Raw genomic sequence first — 16,464 nt, 5'->3', positions numbered from 1 at the left:
CGTTTTTTCTTTCCAGTATAAAAAGCCAGACACAAACACACAGCCGTTTGCTTCTTATTTATTATCAGAGAGCAGGAGAGAAATTGATTATAGATAACAAACCCTCACCAAAGATTTTAAAGCACAATCAACTGGATTATTTTAAAGCTAGAAGTAATCATGTCAACTTTTGATTCATGACTTAAATCAAAGAATAACATTGATTACAATAAAAAGCAACTCATTATTTTTGCTGGATGTTTGACCTGCAGATTTACTTGGCAGGGCGAATTTTCATGCTGAAGCTCTTCAGGGAGGAATCATATCCCTTCCAGCAGGCATGTGCAAAGAGGGGGGGCAAAGGGGGCTTCAGCCCCTGCCCTTTTTATCCTTGATGCCCCTAGTGCCCTTTTTGAGTTTTTGGTTTTTTTTCAAAAAAAATTTTTAATTTTCTTTTATTTTTAATCTGTATGTCAGACAGCCTGTTTGTGCCCCTCAGCAGTAATATTTAGCTAAATATAATAATTTAGTAAAAATAAACTAGTCTGGCTGTCCTCAGTGCAGGTAGTAAATGTGTTATGGTGACAGGCCGAAACAAACTTTCTGTTGAATGTTTGTCTTTAAAATGTTGATGTGTGGTTTCTAGTTTTTATCTTAATGTTTTTATTGGTAGTAAATCTCAGGAATTTGATCTTTCTCACATGCTTAAACACAACCTGATCAAATCAATCGACACATCTCTAGGGGTCTAAATATCATGTCATTTATTTTTTCCAAAATTTCCATTTGGCCCAATTTCTGTTTTAAAACTGGCTTATTTTAATTTTTATATATAAAACAATCCAGACAGAAACATTGCTGCTTGCTTCTTATTTATTATCAGAGAGCAGGAGAGAAATTGATTACAGGTAGCAAACCCTCACCAAAGATTTAAAACACAATCAACTGGATTATATTTAGAAGTAATCATGTCAACTTTTGACTCGTGTTTGAAGCCAAAAGTTGATGGTTGATTACAAGAAAAAGCAACTCATTATTTTTTGCTGGATGTTTGACCTGCAGATTTACTTGGCAGGACGAATTTTCATGCTGAAGCTCTTCAGGGAGTAATCATATCCCTTAAAGTAATACCATTCCACTCCAATAGCATGGAGAGTGCCATCAGCCCCTCGGCGATAAACCCCGTTAGGGTTTGCAGAGTGACAAGTATCGTACCAGAAAGCACCCAAAAACATTTTGGCACAGTTGTCGCTCCAGTGGTCCTGGTCTTTGTCAAAGGTGGTAAATTTCTGTCCGTTGTGAATGGCAAGGCTGTCTCCTGCAGAAATCATGACAGGACAGAAAACCTATATGAATAAAAATAGGCATTGAGTTGAATGCTTAAATTGTGAAAAAAACAACCAAACAAAAAAAAAACCTGTTATCCGACAAAAATAAAATTGTAATTTCAATATATATATATATATATATATATATATATATATATATATATATATATATATATATATATATATATATATATATATATATATATATATATATATATATATAAAAATACTGGCTTTGTAATAAGTTGTTTATGTTAAAGTTGTATAGTGAAATAAATTGTAAGAAGTTATGTTAATCTCTTACTGGGATATTATCAGTGAGATCAATTAAACTTACTTTGCTCAAGTTTTTGCTATGAACTGCCAACATCAATCTGTCTGATTCAGAACAAACTTTAGGTTTAGATATGACTGATACAACAAATCTAATCCAATCATGGTCTTTTTTTATGAATCCTGAATGGTCTAAATACAATAAATAATAATAATAATAATAATAATAATAATAATAATAATAATAATAATAATAATAATAATAATAATTATTATTATTATTATTATTATTATTATTATTATTATTATTATTATTATTATTATTATTATTATTATTGTTATACACCTGCACTAACACAGGAGTCCCTCAGGGATCCATGCTCAGTGCCTTGCTCTACTTTCAGATGCAGCACAAGTTGAATTATTAAGTTTACAAAAAGGATGGAGTAGCATCCATCCATCCATCCATCCATCCATCCATTCATCCATCCATCCATCTTGTCTGGTAAAGTTTTTCTCATGACTCACCAGCGCCCCCTTTGTTGTTGAAACCACTCACATGCAGGAGGTAACCGTCACACTCAGCATCAACTTTAAATGAAGAGTAAAGGGCAAACTTTTTGTTTCCTTCAAAGTCCTCCATGTCGACCATCAGTTCATAGTTTTGATTCCTTGTCAACTCATGGATGTTATCAAGACCTGCACAGACATGAAAACCATTAACATTGTATTTTTACTGAGACTTTTACAGACCTGGTTAATTTGAGTTTGCAGGAAGTGAGTTAAAAAGTTCAACGGATAATTAAAGGCAGGGAATTTCACCTTCTCTGTCCTGCACCTGGTGTAAATACACCATCACTTTGCAACACAATAGTGAAGAAAATGTGGCTATAACTATGTTATTATTGTCCTAAATAAATAAGCAAACCATACATTGACTAGCTGTTGAGGATCATGTCTCACCCAGCCAGTACTCTCCAGCAGCATTTCCAAAGCCTCTCTTGTACTCGGCCCAGTTTCTGTAGAAGTTTACAGAGCCATCCATCCTCCTCTGGAAAACCTGGAAAAACAAAGGAATCTGTTCAAGAAGTGAACAAGTTTCTCACTTACACATTCATTCTGAAAAGAAAGTGAGTTTTACCAACTCAGAATTGATATCAATAATCAATATTTAACATGACAAAAGTTACCAAGTTTTACTTTTAACAAGGAGGTGAAAATGGAAGGAAAGTAAAGACTCTTCTTTCAACAGAACTTGATGTTTGTTGGATGAAATCCTCCAAGAACCTTCAGATAAAACAAATTGTACTGGGAAGTTTATGTAGAGTAGAGATGGACTCACCGTCCAGCGTCCTCCCTCTGAGACCATGTCGCAGTAAGCCTTCACACAAACACACAGATTAATGAGTTGATCCAGTTTTTTTACATTTATATTTTATGTAATGCAATGTCACACGTTATGTGGAAAAATAAATACTATCATTGTGTCAGTAAATGTGAACTTATAATTAAATAAAATTTCATCTCAATAAATAGCTTCTTTAGTTATAGGTGAAAGAAATTGGAACTTGAACTGAATCAGATACTAAACATCAAGAAAGTTAAGTTTCAAATAGTCAGTTTAAATAATGTGTATGAAGATTAAGAAAATAACTTGTCACGTTTGAAGGCAGGTAAACCTCCAGTCTTGGTCCTGCACAGAACTCTAATCTGGATCTTCATTTTTATGAACAAACCAAACTTGAAGTTCACCTGAATAGCAGATGTAGTTCCACTTGGATAAATGATGTACACTCCACTGGGTCGTGTCTTGTCCTCATTGTAGACGTCATTACAGTCAGCTGGCAGTTTGATCACTGAACAGCTGATCAGCAGTGGAGCCAAGAGGAAGAGAAGTGATGACAGCTAGAAGACAGAACATGGCACCTTCTGAACATCACCCATCAAAGAAACTGATTAACATTCATCTAGTCAGATTAAACCTGATCCCTGTTCTTGTCCTGTATTTTGTGCTGGCAGATTTTCAGTCAGAATAATGCTGAATGCTGCCTTATCAATGGTTTCTGGTAGGTGGGACCCTCCAATTTTTAACAACTCATTTGATCAGTCCTGTTAAGAAATGTTATTTCCAGAGCCAAACGTATGACAGTGTTTACATTCATTTAATGTTTGAATACATTTAAAACTCTCTCAACATTTCAGTGACTGAACAAATACCTAATATTTTAAATAGTCAACAAACTCACTAGAAGTTGTTTGATTGGTATTTTTTGACTACATTGTTAAATATGTTGTTTTTATTCATATTCTAATCATCATTGATGTTTCATAATTTGTACATTTTTATGTTCAATGTCTCTCTGCTGTTTTTATTTTGGTCATTTGTTGTTAACAAGATTTTAAATATGAAAAAAATATTTCCTTGTTAAAGTAAATACAGATAGAAGAATCATTTTTAATTTTTCCTTCATTATCCATCATCAAATCGATAATTCAGTCGCATTATTTTTTATAGTGCAAAGTACAGGCTTACCTTCATCTTTACTGTTGATCTGAATAAAATTGATCAAAATTGATGAAAATCTGGAGTCTGGATTGTAATACAATGAAATTCCCTGTCAATGTAAAGAAAAATAGAGAAAGTTTAGAGGCCAAACACAGTTGTAAATGAATTCATTCGTTCATCTCTCACCTGCAGCTGGAATGAACTTGATTCCAAAACTTCTGCTTCTCCTCTGTGTCTCCAACATTCAGACATCGTTATTTATACCTAACAAATGTGCTGATGTGTCACCTCACCCTGTTTCTCAGAAACCTAAATCAAACATCACCTAATGAAAAGAAAGAGCTTGGCTTCTTCATTTTACAAAGCAAATACTGGATACAGGATGTGAACTAAGGTGTGAATGAAATGGAACACCAGTGTCCCCAAAGAAGATGTGAACAAACACTTTTTATGACAGGTTTCTAAATACATTGTATGTTTTCTCACAGACATTTTTACTCAGTGTTGTTGTTAGGCCTTTTAGTCAATATTTCTGTATCCTGGTAGAAATCGGACCCAACACCAACACGCCATACACAAGCAAAACGTTGGCCAGCATCCTGTTGGGGATTTTATTAGTATTGATCATATCTAATGTGGTTCTGATCGACTAGAACTGCATTCAGCCGATCAGACATCTTGCTGTTGCATGCCATTATGTCCGACTTCGTCACGCTGCTACACTCACACTATCCAAAAAAAGGTCTCAGTACTGGAAACATGCTGTCCCTTGCATTTCTTCAGCATGCTGGAAAACTCAGTTTTGATCAGTTTAAATCCCCCATGACTTTTGAGCAAACTGGACAAACGAAAAGCCGATCAACCAGAGTCTGTAAGATGAGTCTGATCAAATGCAGAGGCTATTAATAGGATCAAAATCACAACTTCAATCCAAGATGGTGGACTTCCTGTTTACATCGTGGATGAAGGAGACTTTTCTGTGGGTCTCGGAGAGCTGCACAAGTTTATCAGTTTTTATCCCTGTCTGATGAAGTAAGGTTAACGTGGAGGATTGTTGAGGAATTCATGGTGAGACTTACAAAACTTTTGAAAAATGTGATTTTCATGCATGACTAATAAACATAGGAATTACAAAAGTCTTTTGCAGTGCTTTAGCTGCTTGGTGATTAAAAATTTTCTGAACTGAATTAAAACAATAATAGCTGCAGTTATAATAGATGTGTATGCAGAGCATTATAAGCAATCGAAGTCATAAAAAAACAAAGAACCGCTCATAAGGCACCTTTTCAAATTGGCACATTCATGGATGGATGGATGGATGGATGGATGGATGGATGGATGGATGGATGGATGCATCCCTCAGATTTGGAGGCAGTGATGCTCATTCTGTGCCGCTTCACGCTCGTTTGCTAACCGCTCCAGTGAACGCTGTAGATCACGACCTGATGAAGCCAACAGGACCACATCATCTGCAAAAAGCAACGTGATGCTCAGGCGACCAAAACGGATCCCCTCAACACCTTGGATGTGTCTTGAAATTCTATCTATAAAAGTTATGAACAGAGTCCGACTTACTGCCAGCATTATGGACCAGACTCTGGCACCAAACATACTGGGACTTAACAGCCGTTATCATAGAACCCATCTGGTATCCTATTCTGCTGGAGAACCCTCAACGGGGCTCCCTGAGGGACACGGTCGAACACTTTCTCCAACTCCATAAAGCAGTGGTCCCCAACCGCCGGCCGTGGACCGATACCGGTCCGTGGACTAATTAGTACCGGGCCGCGCAATAAATAATTAAATATTTCCGTTTTATGTATTATTTGAGTCTGGGGGATCTTTTATTTTGAAAATCCTTTAACCGGATTCTCTCGTTACGTCTTGACGCCAACATTGAGCCACAAGCAGCAAAATGAGTCAGAAACAGATCAGATTCTTTGGAAAGTTTCTTTGCGAAGGAAAAAGGCCCAGAGAAGAGACAGGAGGATGGATTTATCCCGGTAGGTGATTCCCACAGTCCAAGCTCTGCATGATATGGTGACCGGATGTTAATGAGGCAATGAAGCTTCAAACTGCTTCGCCACTAGAGACCAAGAACCCTGAACATCAGCAACACTTCCGGTGTCATCGTCTCTCATCTCTCCCAGATGGACCGTCTGGTTGCAGAGAAACAAGCTCAGGGCTCCATTAGTCATTATCCTGAGTTAAAATTTTCACAAAAGTAAAATGTTCATTTTTGTGGCGCATCTGTATCTTATTTTGAAGGGATATGTAAACGTTACCATAGCGACCAGAGTCAGAGAGCGTTAGGACAGTGGTCGAGACGAGGTGAGAGGAGTAGAGCTTGTGAGTTTTAGGTCTGGTTCACACGGCACGATTTAAGGATTGTTGGCCGATTTTCCAAACCTCTGTGACCACAGAGCCGATAAAAGTCCAACAGGTTCAGTCGGTTCATTTGTCCAGCCACACGGCAGGAGCAACACACCACATGAACCGATTCCACTCACGAACATCCCTATTCCAGAAGAAAATCCAGTAAAACCCCCAACAGACCATACATGAATTTAGAATAATCCAACAGTAGTGATAGTTTGTGTAATCATTTTAAGCGATTAAAGACAAAACAAAAAGAAAAGACGTTTGATAAAAGACGCTCTATTTGCGGCACTATGATTTGGAGGCGAGTTATGTTTTTTGTAGTTAACGATTTAACTGAATAAACATAACCACATATAATAAACATGTATAAAAATGACCTTCACATATAGTAATAAACATTTCCACATATCGCCTCCAATGTCCACCAGACTCTCAGATGCGCTAAGTCAGCTGTTTGGGATTCCTCTCCGTTCTTACGTCACCGCGCTTTCTGATTGGCTACCTGTCACATTCAACAGGCTGCGTCCTCGCTCCCAGTCAGGGAAAACCCCACAGGCTGGGATAATCGGGCCAAGACACCACACACTGCAGGACGTTGTAAGATTGTCGTAAAGGGAAAATCGGGGCAAAAAAAGTAAGGCTTTAGCTGGAACACCAGCATGCAGAAGCATTATCTTACGGTTGCGCCAACCCCCCTTTCCCCCACCGGACCGCAGCAAAATTGCCAAGTCTTGACCTGTCCGGGGTAATGAAAAGGTTGGGGACCACTGCCATGAAGCACATGTAGATTGGTTGGGCGAACTCCCACACATCCTCCAGGACCCTGCTGAGGGTGTAGAGCTGAACCAAAGCTACACAACCAGGATGAAAAGCAAACTGCTCTTCCTGAATCCGAGGTTCAACTATCCAATGGACCTTCCTCTCCAGGACCCCCGTGAGGCTTAAGAGTGTGACCCCTCTGTAATTGTAGCACATTCTGTGGTCCCCCTTTTTGTATAGGGGGACATGGAGGTGGGAGTTAAAGCCCCGTCTCCTGAGAGACTCTTCCAGATGTTCCAGACATTTATGTTTGGGCCTGTCAGGTCTGACAAGCATCCTGCCCCACCATCAGAGCCAACACACCACCAGATAGTGGTCAGTGGGCAGCGCTGCACCTCTCTTCACTCAAGTGTCCAAGACATGTGGCCATAGATCAGATGACAGCAACGACCTCTGGTGTCCTGGTGCCAAGAGAACATGTGGACACATTATTCCTGAACATGGTTTTCACTATGGATAATCCAGGATGAGCACAGAAGTCCAACATCACTCATGTTCAAATCTGGGGGACATTCCTCCAACCAGGTCTCTCTGTCATTGCCCATGTGAGTGTTGACGTCCCCCAGCAGAACCAGGGAGTCCCCAGGGTGGGGCTCTCTCCAGTACCCCCCACACCCCAAGGACTCCAAATAAGGTTTGTAATCTGACCTGCTGTTTGGCTTAAGAGCACTAACAGTCAGAACTGGTCCCCCCTCAAAATCTTTCTTCTATAGCTTTAAAGATGTCATTAAAAATAAACCACATAAGGAAGGTCAAGTTTAGGTCACCTTCTTCACTCATGACTTTTTCTCTCTTTGTCATGTTCCGAGTTTTTCTGTGTATTTATTTAGAGTTTTCTGTGTCTCTGAGTCTCCGTGCTGTCCTGTCCTCTCCTTGATTGTTCACTGGTGTGTCTCGTTTCCTTGATTACCCTCTGTGTATTTAACTCCACCTGTGTTCCTTGTTCCTCGTTGGGTCCTTGTCTAATGTCCTCAGTCAGTAGCCATTCGTTTGCTCCGTTGCTACCTGTGTTGAGCCCTTGTTTCTGGCTCAGCAGTGCTGCTGGGGTTTTGGACTTTTTGGATTTTTGTTTGCCTATTCTCACCATTAAAATCATCATTTTCATTTCTACCTGGGTCTCAAGCATCTGCCTCCTCACCACCTACACCGCAACTTATGACAGAAGGACCCGACCAAACCGAGGTGAGGTATCGTTTACATCATGGACCCAGAAATGTTGTGGAGAACCATCGAGGACTATGTAGCGCTTGTGGCAAGCCCGTACTCAGCCCATCAGTGATTGAATTTAGCCACACGAATGGTCCTCGTGTTGGATGGGTGGATCCCGCGATTTCTGCATTGGGGGCTGACGGAGTTGCAACAGGAGGCAGAGTGGCAACGCCTGACAGCCATAGCGGTGCTGAAAGGCAACCCTCTGCATCCCAAGCCGGACTATCTCTTTGCCAGCCCAGCACCAGCGTCTCCGGGACCAGCACCTCAAGCCGGCGTACCGGAGCCCATTCCAGCCGGCGCACCGGAGCTCGTTCCAGCCGGCGTTCCCGAGACTCATGCCCCTGCTCCAGAGACTGCTCCAGCCACTGTCCCCATGGTGATGGGGTTCCAGGCAGCATGCCTGGCTCCAGGCCGACAGGCGGCGCGGTTAGTGGGTTTTCCCGCCCCATTTAGTGGGTTATCGGCCCCATTTAGTGGGTCTTTTGTTCCCTCAGAGCTTCCCAGTGTTCCCTCAGAGCTCCCTATTTCCGTCCCTCCTCCAGAGCTCCCTAGTTCTGTCCCTCCTCCCAAGACCCCGCCTCTTAGTGCTCCCCCCGAGACACCTCGCCGCTTTCAGGCGGCCCCCGAGACTCTTCGTCGCCACCTCTAGCATCGCGGACGCCCTCCGGACTTCATCGTGGGCTCAGCCCCTAGTGCCGGGGACGGCCCCTGGACCATCCCCAGGAGTATGCCTCCTGTGTTTCCGCCCACCCTGGTGGGTTGTTTTTTGTTGTTTTGGACTCCTGGCCTTCCTTGTGTTTCCGCCGACCCTGTGGGTCGTTTTTCTTTGTTTATGGACTCTGGCCCCCCGTCCAGCGCCCCTCCGCCCACCCTGGTTGTGTGTTATTTGTTTTGGGCGTCTTGGAGCCGCTCTTTAAGGGGGGGTACTGTCATGTTCCGAGTTTTTCTGTGTATTTATTTAGAGTTTTCTGTGTCTCTGAGTCTCCATGCTGTCCTGTCCTCCCTTTGATTGTTCCCTGGTGTGTCTCGTTTCCTTGACTACCCTCTGTGTATTTAACTCCACCTGTGTTCCTCATTCCTTGTTGGGTCCTTGTCTAATGTCCTCAGTCAGTAGTGTCAGTCCATTCGTTTGCGTCATTGCTACCTGTGTTGAGCCATTGTTTCTGGCTCAGCAGTGCTGCCGTGGTTTTGGACTTTTTGGATTTCTGTTTGCATATTCTCACCATTAAAATCATCATTTTAATTCTACCTGGGTCTCAAGCGTCTGCCTCCACACCATCTACACCGTAAATTATGACACTCTTTGTTTAAAGCAAACACCTGATGCAGGTACTGAGGACGGCGTAATATTTGAATACCACAATCCTTAAATCAAACATGACAGGTTATAAGAAAACTGTTGACATTTTTAAACAAACATGATCTTCATTTAACTGTAATACAGCTCATCAGTAAACACTTGACTGTGTAACTGCAAATAACTGTATCAGATGGGAACATCCCAAATGTATATTACTTTAGCTTCCTGAACATTAATTACATAATTAACTCTGAAACATATCAATATTAAAAATATTAAGCAGTTCATAAAGACTTTGCACAATTTCTCTGTTAAACCTTGTTCAAATATCTGTCCACTTTGGAAATTAAATTATTTTTTTTCTAACATAGACTTAGACTTAGACTGACTTTATTATCATTTTGCATGCACAGGGTGTAAACAGAACGAAATTTCGTTGCATACAACAAAAAACAAATACCAGAGAAATCAATAAGATGATAGAAAATAAATAATCCAACACAAAAACAAAACTTAAAAATTAATTTCTAAAGGGTGTATGAAGAAGACAAAGCTTCTTCCTACTTCCTTATTGTTTACTTATTTAATCTAGTATTTATTTATCTATGCTCTACGTGAATCCTTTAAGTGCTGGTTATTTGAATTTGTTTATTTTTTTTACATTGTGTATTTCAGTCTAGAATGTAGAATCTAAATATTTCCAACATTATTTAAATTCAGACATTTAATTTTTCCTCCATGTCAACATTTCTACACATTTTCTTCTCTGGGATTCACTGGGCCAGCAGCCAATAAACAAAATGATTTATTATGAGAGTTATGCTAAAGAGGCTTCAAAGCCTTTTTTATTTTTATTTCATACTAGAAATCTGCTAATTATGAAATGATGCACAACACAGTCAATCACAGCAGGTCAGGCTGATCCATTCAGCTTTCACTGGCAGCTTTGAAATGATGCAGAAACATTTGACCATCACAACCACTTGGTGTCACTGTTGAGTCTTTTGATAAGAAATACAGACTGCTTTATGATGGAGCTGTCCATGGTTAAAAAACTTAAATTCATGTAAGAATAGTTTTCTTGATTTTCAGTATTAAGTTGAAGAATTGCTTATGAAAAACATTATTCCACAAATACTTACTAACATAATTCTGCTTCTATCGGCTCTGCATGGCCTAAAAACAATGATGTTCTGCCATCATCCTTAGGATTTTAAGTTTAGTTGGTCATTAGGTTATTCTGAGCTTTGCCTTTTGGGTTGATTTCTAGTTTTACTCCTTGAGTTGGTATCTCAGCTCTCTGATGTCCTTCAACTGACCTTCACCTGATCGATTGTTAACCTGTGAAGCATCTGGTGATCAAGTTCCACAGTATAAATCACTTTTGGATTAAGATTTATACATTCTAAATAAGACGAGAGAAAGTTGATCTCTACATGAAGAACAAACACAGGGAAGTTTAGGCTTTGGTTCACAAACTAGTTTAATCAATTCAAAAGTTTAATTTCTAAAATGTTCACCAGAAACATGATTTATAATGACACAAATACAAATACACACCAAGTCTGTTTCAGATACAAAGACTGAAACAGACTTTGTATCTGTTACTTATATCTTGATTATTTCATTGTCATAAAGAGCAAAATTTTTAAAACGTTTTAAATTTTGAATCAAGTTTGATTGCTAAAATGTAAAAGCAGACACACATAACAAGACATCCAGTCGTGTTTGTTGGATTCCTGTCAGTGTGAGATCTCAGATGTTTTTGGCACAGACTGACGGACGATATTGGTCACACCAAATGTCATCCCAGCACTTGGATTCTGCAAGAAACAACAACAATCACTGAAACATCACTCAAAGCAAAGCTGTGAAGCTGTCTGCACAGCTAATCCAGTCTAATGTTTTAACTAGACATAAATGGGTGATTTTTACAATCTACCAGATGCCTGGCATTATAAACCTCATGTGGAAATTCATCTTAATCACCTCCATAGTTCATTTGAAGGCAGTGCTGGTATTTGTAATTATCTGGCCCACTACCGCACCAGTTTGAGTAGTGGAAGGGACTCCCATCGCTCCACAGCCAAACGCCCTCCTGAAATTTAAACAAATTATAAATGTTAATATAAATTTCCCAGATTAACTGACAGTCCTTTTATTCTGGGTGAAATTACCTCCTCAGCATCAGAGCCTCCAATCCATGTTTCTGGTGATCCGTGACTTGCAGTTGTTATCAACCTCTGAATGAAATGGTACTCCTGAAAGTTCTGGATGGATGCAAGGGTTGCCTGCAAAGACACACAGTTTCTCTGCAGCCGAGACAAACAGAGAGTTCATGGGTCAAAGCAGTAGAGGGACTCGGGTAATAAAATACCATGTAAGAAAATGTTGAAGGAAACAGATCGACTTAGATCACCTGGGCTGTCGCCCAAGTCATGTTTCTTGGGATGTAGATGAAGCAGCGATGGTTGAAGTGGCTCCAACCAGCAGGACAAGAACTCCTCAGCAGATCATTTGTTGCTGCAGACAAACAGATGCAGATTCAGGCCAACTCTTCACAAAGGTCATCATATTCCCAGACATAATGTACAGTGAAGGCTGCATCTGTTGGCCAGTTTAAAACCTTCAGTGAAAGTTATATTTTATTACACTTCATAATGACAGAGTAACAACATTCCAACATGGAGTTTATTAAACTCAACTATTCTCAAACCTACAACACTCCAGACATGATATATATATATGACCTAAAACAAGGAAAATGTAAGCATGGTGGAGGATCTATGATGCTGTGGGACTCAGTAAACTGAAAATAGTTCATAATTGCATCGTTTAACAAAATTATCCTCCATAGCATGCAACAACATTAAGGAAATAATTCACCAGACCCAAAATCTACTAGGAAGGTACAAAGTCATATGGATAATGTGTGGATGTTTTACTCCAAAAGTATGAAAGTTATCTCTTAGGTTATAATTTTCTCCTACTTCTTCTACCAGAGATGATCCCAAATTCTTTTGTCAACTTTAACTCACCCTGTGGAGCAGCCTCCTCCTCTTCTGGTTCATTTTCTGCATCTAAAATATATACATAAAAGAAGCCTGACATTATTTTCCACTTCATATGACAGAGAATAACAAATATGTCTAAAATGAGGTGAAAACGTTGCTGACCTGCTGGATCTGTCCAGTTTCCAGTTTTGGCTTCAGGAAGAAGAGATTAGTTTAGCAAAGATCAGAGTTAAACTTTATCCCCTAAAAATAGTTAATTTCACTCATTTTCGTTATAATAGACACATGTGAAAAATAAAAATACATGAATTTACCTTCATAAAAAGTTTCATCAATCTCAGTTTCCTCACTGGGACCTGAGGAAGTTACAGGTTGTGATTATTGAATATCTTTACAATCATAAAACATTCAAAAATTTATATCTATTGTAAACAAATATTTTGAAAGTTTTCTTATAATGAGATGAGATTAAATTAGATCAGACAGTCTGTAGAGATCAATAATCGTTATCAGTAACAATATTTTTCTATACGTATCTTACTGGATAAAACACAAACATTCAAACAGTTTTATCAGCTCCTTCTGATTCTAGATATATTTTTCCTTAATGTGAATCACAGGAAGTCAGAGAAACTCACCAGCAGCTTGACTCAGAGCCGTCAAGGCACAAAGAAACATCAGTACATTCAGAGTCACCATGATGCAGATGGAAGATCACCTTAAAAAAACACAAACAGTCTCAGCTCAATAAAGAAATAATTGAAGTTAGATGAAAGCTTTTTACCAAAGCAGCATCAAAATTACCTTTTTTCCTTCACTTCAGCGTCAGACAAGCTTCAGCTCTTCTGTCTGCAGGTCCTGGAATCAGCTGCTCTTATATACTGTCACTGACAGAGCAGGAAATGTGGACAGACCTGTCAATAATACACTAGTAACAGGATAATGTTCAGTGAAATCCAAGCAAAGACGTTATTTGTACTGTATGACTTCAGCATAAGTGATTCTCTTCACTGATAAAGTTATTTGGAAAAAGGATATATCATGTACTTCCTGTTCTGATTAATTCTTTCTCTGTTTTTCTGTCCTGAGTTGTAATGTTTTAAATCCTTTGTGAGATGTTTCAGTGAAAAGTCCCAGGACTCAGATTCATCTGAAGAAATTAGGATTTTATTTCAAACAAGCCCAAGTTACAAATAGGTCCATACAAACCAGGAAGTAGCGACAGCAACAAAATGTCATTTTTCAACTTTCTTGTGTTATTACTAGGAAGTGTGTGTGCATGTTTACGAATACAAGCTTGAAAATTCACATGTCCAAATTTGCCATTCGCTTGGCTGGAGAGGGACAGGCAACTTTCTCCTCTTTGCATGAATGGACAGGTTGATGTTGCCTCTTGTGTGTTGAGACCATAAGAATCAAATTCTGTAACTGATCTTGAAAGATCTCTGTAGGATAGTCTGACATATTTACTTCTGTTACCTCTGAACATATGGCTGCAGCCGTGTGTAGCTGTAGAATAAAAAAAAATCTCCTCTTATAGCAGGCATGTTGTGGGGCCACATTGTCTCCAGTCTGCCACCTCTCAGCTGTCCGCTGTTTCCTGTGAGCCTGAGAAAACAGAAGGTTGACTTTGGTTTCTCTAAGGCAGTGGTCTCAAACTGCATTCCTCCAGGGCCCGAGTCCTGCAAGGTTTAGATGTGTCCCTTGACCTAAAGACTTTAAATAAATGGAGAAACTGTCTCCCTAGCATGCAGTAAGGCTCTACAGAGATCTGTTGATGAGCTAGAACTGCCAAAGAATTTCAGTAAATGTTAACATGAACAGGGTTATTCTACGGTTGCATGGAAGGAAAATCTTTGTACTTATATTTAGGTCAATGAAAGAAAATGAGAAAAAGGTAAGAAATTTGTGAAATAATAAACTACAGCTGACATGGATGTGTTTGGCAGAAAGCTGGTCTTTAGATTAGGTTTAAATGTTCATGCAAATCTAGATATAAAGAAATGTTAAAATAAAAGATTCCTCAGGAGATAAATTAATATCAGATTGATTAATGTAAAAAGAAAAAGGATGAAATATAAATGTGTAATATGTCATCTATGAAGAACATAATTACATTAGTTTCCTGAACTGCATGTGCAGGTTGTACTTTAATATTTTGTTGTGGGCTGTGAATGTTTATGACTCCAGAGACGTTTTCAGGTCAAGATCATTAACTAAGAAACTCTGAGGACTGAGATAAAACCTGTTTGTTTGTTTTTATCATTCAGCCTTATCATATTTCACTGGACGTCATCCTGAACGGCTGAATTTACATGTTGAGACATAAATGTTCTACAGAAAATCATTTATAGGACTTTTTGTTTTCTTTCATAAAAACTTTGAAATACTTGTAAAAAGTTATAAAGCTTCCCATTAAACAGCAGGAAAACTTTATGTCTGTTATTGACAGGCAGGTTTTAAACACATTGAGAGATTCTAACATTCCTGTTATTAAGAAAGAAAAAGAAAGACACAGGTCGCGTTTTTCCATGTTATAACCACTAGGGGTCACTGTTTTCTGTCAAACGCATGGAACATTTTTCTATTCTGCTGAATGTGGGGACAGGATGTGGTTAAAGTCTAATAAAAATGCTCTCAATCTGGGAGAAAGTGTTTTAAAAATATCAGTTCAACTAAATGAAATATTATAATTTTATCAATCGCTACTCTTTCAAAAAAGTTAAAGATGAATTCACAAAGACTCTGAATTGAACACATGTTAAAGGAATGAGAGGAATATCTTATTAAAACAGAATAACTGTAGCAACATATCATTTGGAAGTTTAATGACTATAACTTGTATATTCTCTTAAAGAATCTTGGAAATTTATTCATACTTCATTCATTTATGTTTCACATAATGTCAAAAACACATATTGAATTTTAAACTCATAATGTGAAAAAAATGTGAATAAATTAACTGAACCATATGAGAACAACATGGTTGATGCTAATGCTAAACTCAATAATAAAGCTTTCTAACTCAGTGACTGCATGACATCATAATATTAAGTTCCTGAATATATGTTACACATATTATAACTGTTTGTAGGCAGTTAACAGGAAAGGTTGACTATTAAAAGTTTAATAAAATGAATAGAGATGAGTTCAATTAAAATGAAAGCTACAAAGAGTTCTTCAGCTTCATTCTATTCTATTCTATTCTATTAATTCTATTCTAATCCTCAGCTTGATATACAGTTTTTAATTTCTGCATTTATCCACCAGATGGCGCAGAAATCTGTATCAGGTTGTTAGGGTCAATTACCAAAGATAATCAGATAATCAGATAATCATTGCATCAACAAAAAAAAACAACTAACTAAAAAAAACACACCCTGCAAAACAAAGGAGATGAAAAGAAAGATCTGAAAGGGTTAGAGATTAAAATGGAAGAAAACAGAATCAAATTCTGGGATAAGGATTGTTTTTTTGTAAAAAGAAATAAGTAGATAAAAATAGCTTTATTGTTTCAAAGTATTTTCATTTAAAAATCCTTCACACAGCCATTAGCATCCTGACTACAGTCATCATCAAATAAATGGCTTCCTGCACCGTGCCTCTGTAGGGTCAGGTGTCAGCAGGGATCCATTAAAACAAATGGAGCAG

At 38.5% G+C, this 16,464-nt stretch overlaps 2 protein-coding genes across 2 annotated transcripts; both read right to left on the bottom strand.

Annotated features, from left to right (window-relative positions):
- Positions 1-834: 834 nt before the first annotated feature.
- On the bottom strand, positions 835-4,319 carry LOC102234577 (microfibril-associated glycoprotein 4-like). The gene is made up of 7 exons (XM_023345619.1): positions 4,273-4,319; positions 4,114-4,195; positions 3,333-3,485; positions 2,923-2,961; positions 2,544-2,640; positions 2,109-2,279; positions 835-1,297 (listed from the first exon to the last, which is right to left on the bottom strand). The coding sequence occupies exons 2-7, from the start codon at positions 4,117-4,119 to the stop codon at positions 1,044-1,046; spliced, it is 720 nt and encodes a 239-aa protein (XP_023201387.1). The 5' UTR covers positions 4,120-4,195; positions 4,273-4,319; the 3' UTR covers positions 835-1,043.
- A 7,169-nt stretch (positions 4,320-11,488) lies between these two features.
- Positions 11,489-13,512, bottom strand: LOC102235104 (galactose-specific lectin nattectin-like). Its single transcript, XM_014475010.2, has 5 exons — positions 13,452-13,512; positions 12,219-12,322; positions 11,977-12,111; positions 11,789-11,897; positions 11,489-11,622 (listed from the first exon to the last, which is right to left on the bottom strand). The coding sequence occupies exons 1-5, from the start codon at positions 13,510-13,512 to the stop codon at positions 11,555-11,557; spliced, it is 477 nt and encodes a 158-aa protein (XP_014330496.2). The 3' UTR covers positions 11,489-11,554.
- Between the last annotated feature and the right edge of the window lie 2,952 nt (positions 13,513-16,464).

This window comes from Xiphophorus maculatus, chromosome 14, assembly GCF_002775205.1.
Source record: "Xiphophorus maculatus strain JP 163 A chromosome 14, X_maculatus-5.0-male, whole genome shotgun sequence".
Classification (NCBI taxonomy): domain Eukaryota; kingdom Metazoa; phylum Chordata; class Actinopteri; order Cyprinodontiformes; family Poeciliidae; genus Xiphophorus; species Xiphophorus maculatus.
The sequence above is the reverse complement of the archived record's forward strand: the minus strand, read 5'-3'. Positions and strand labels throughout refer to the sequence as shown.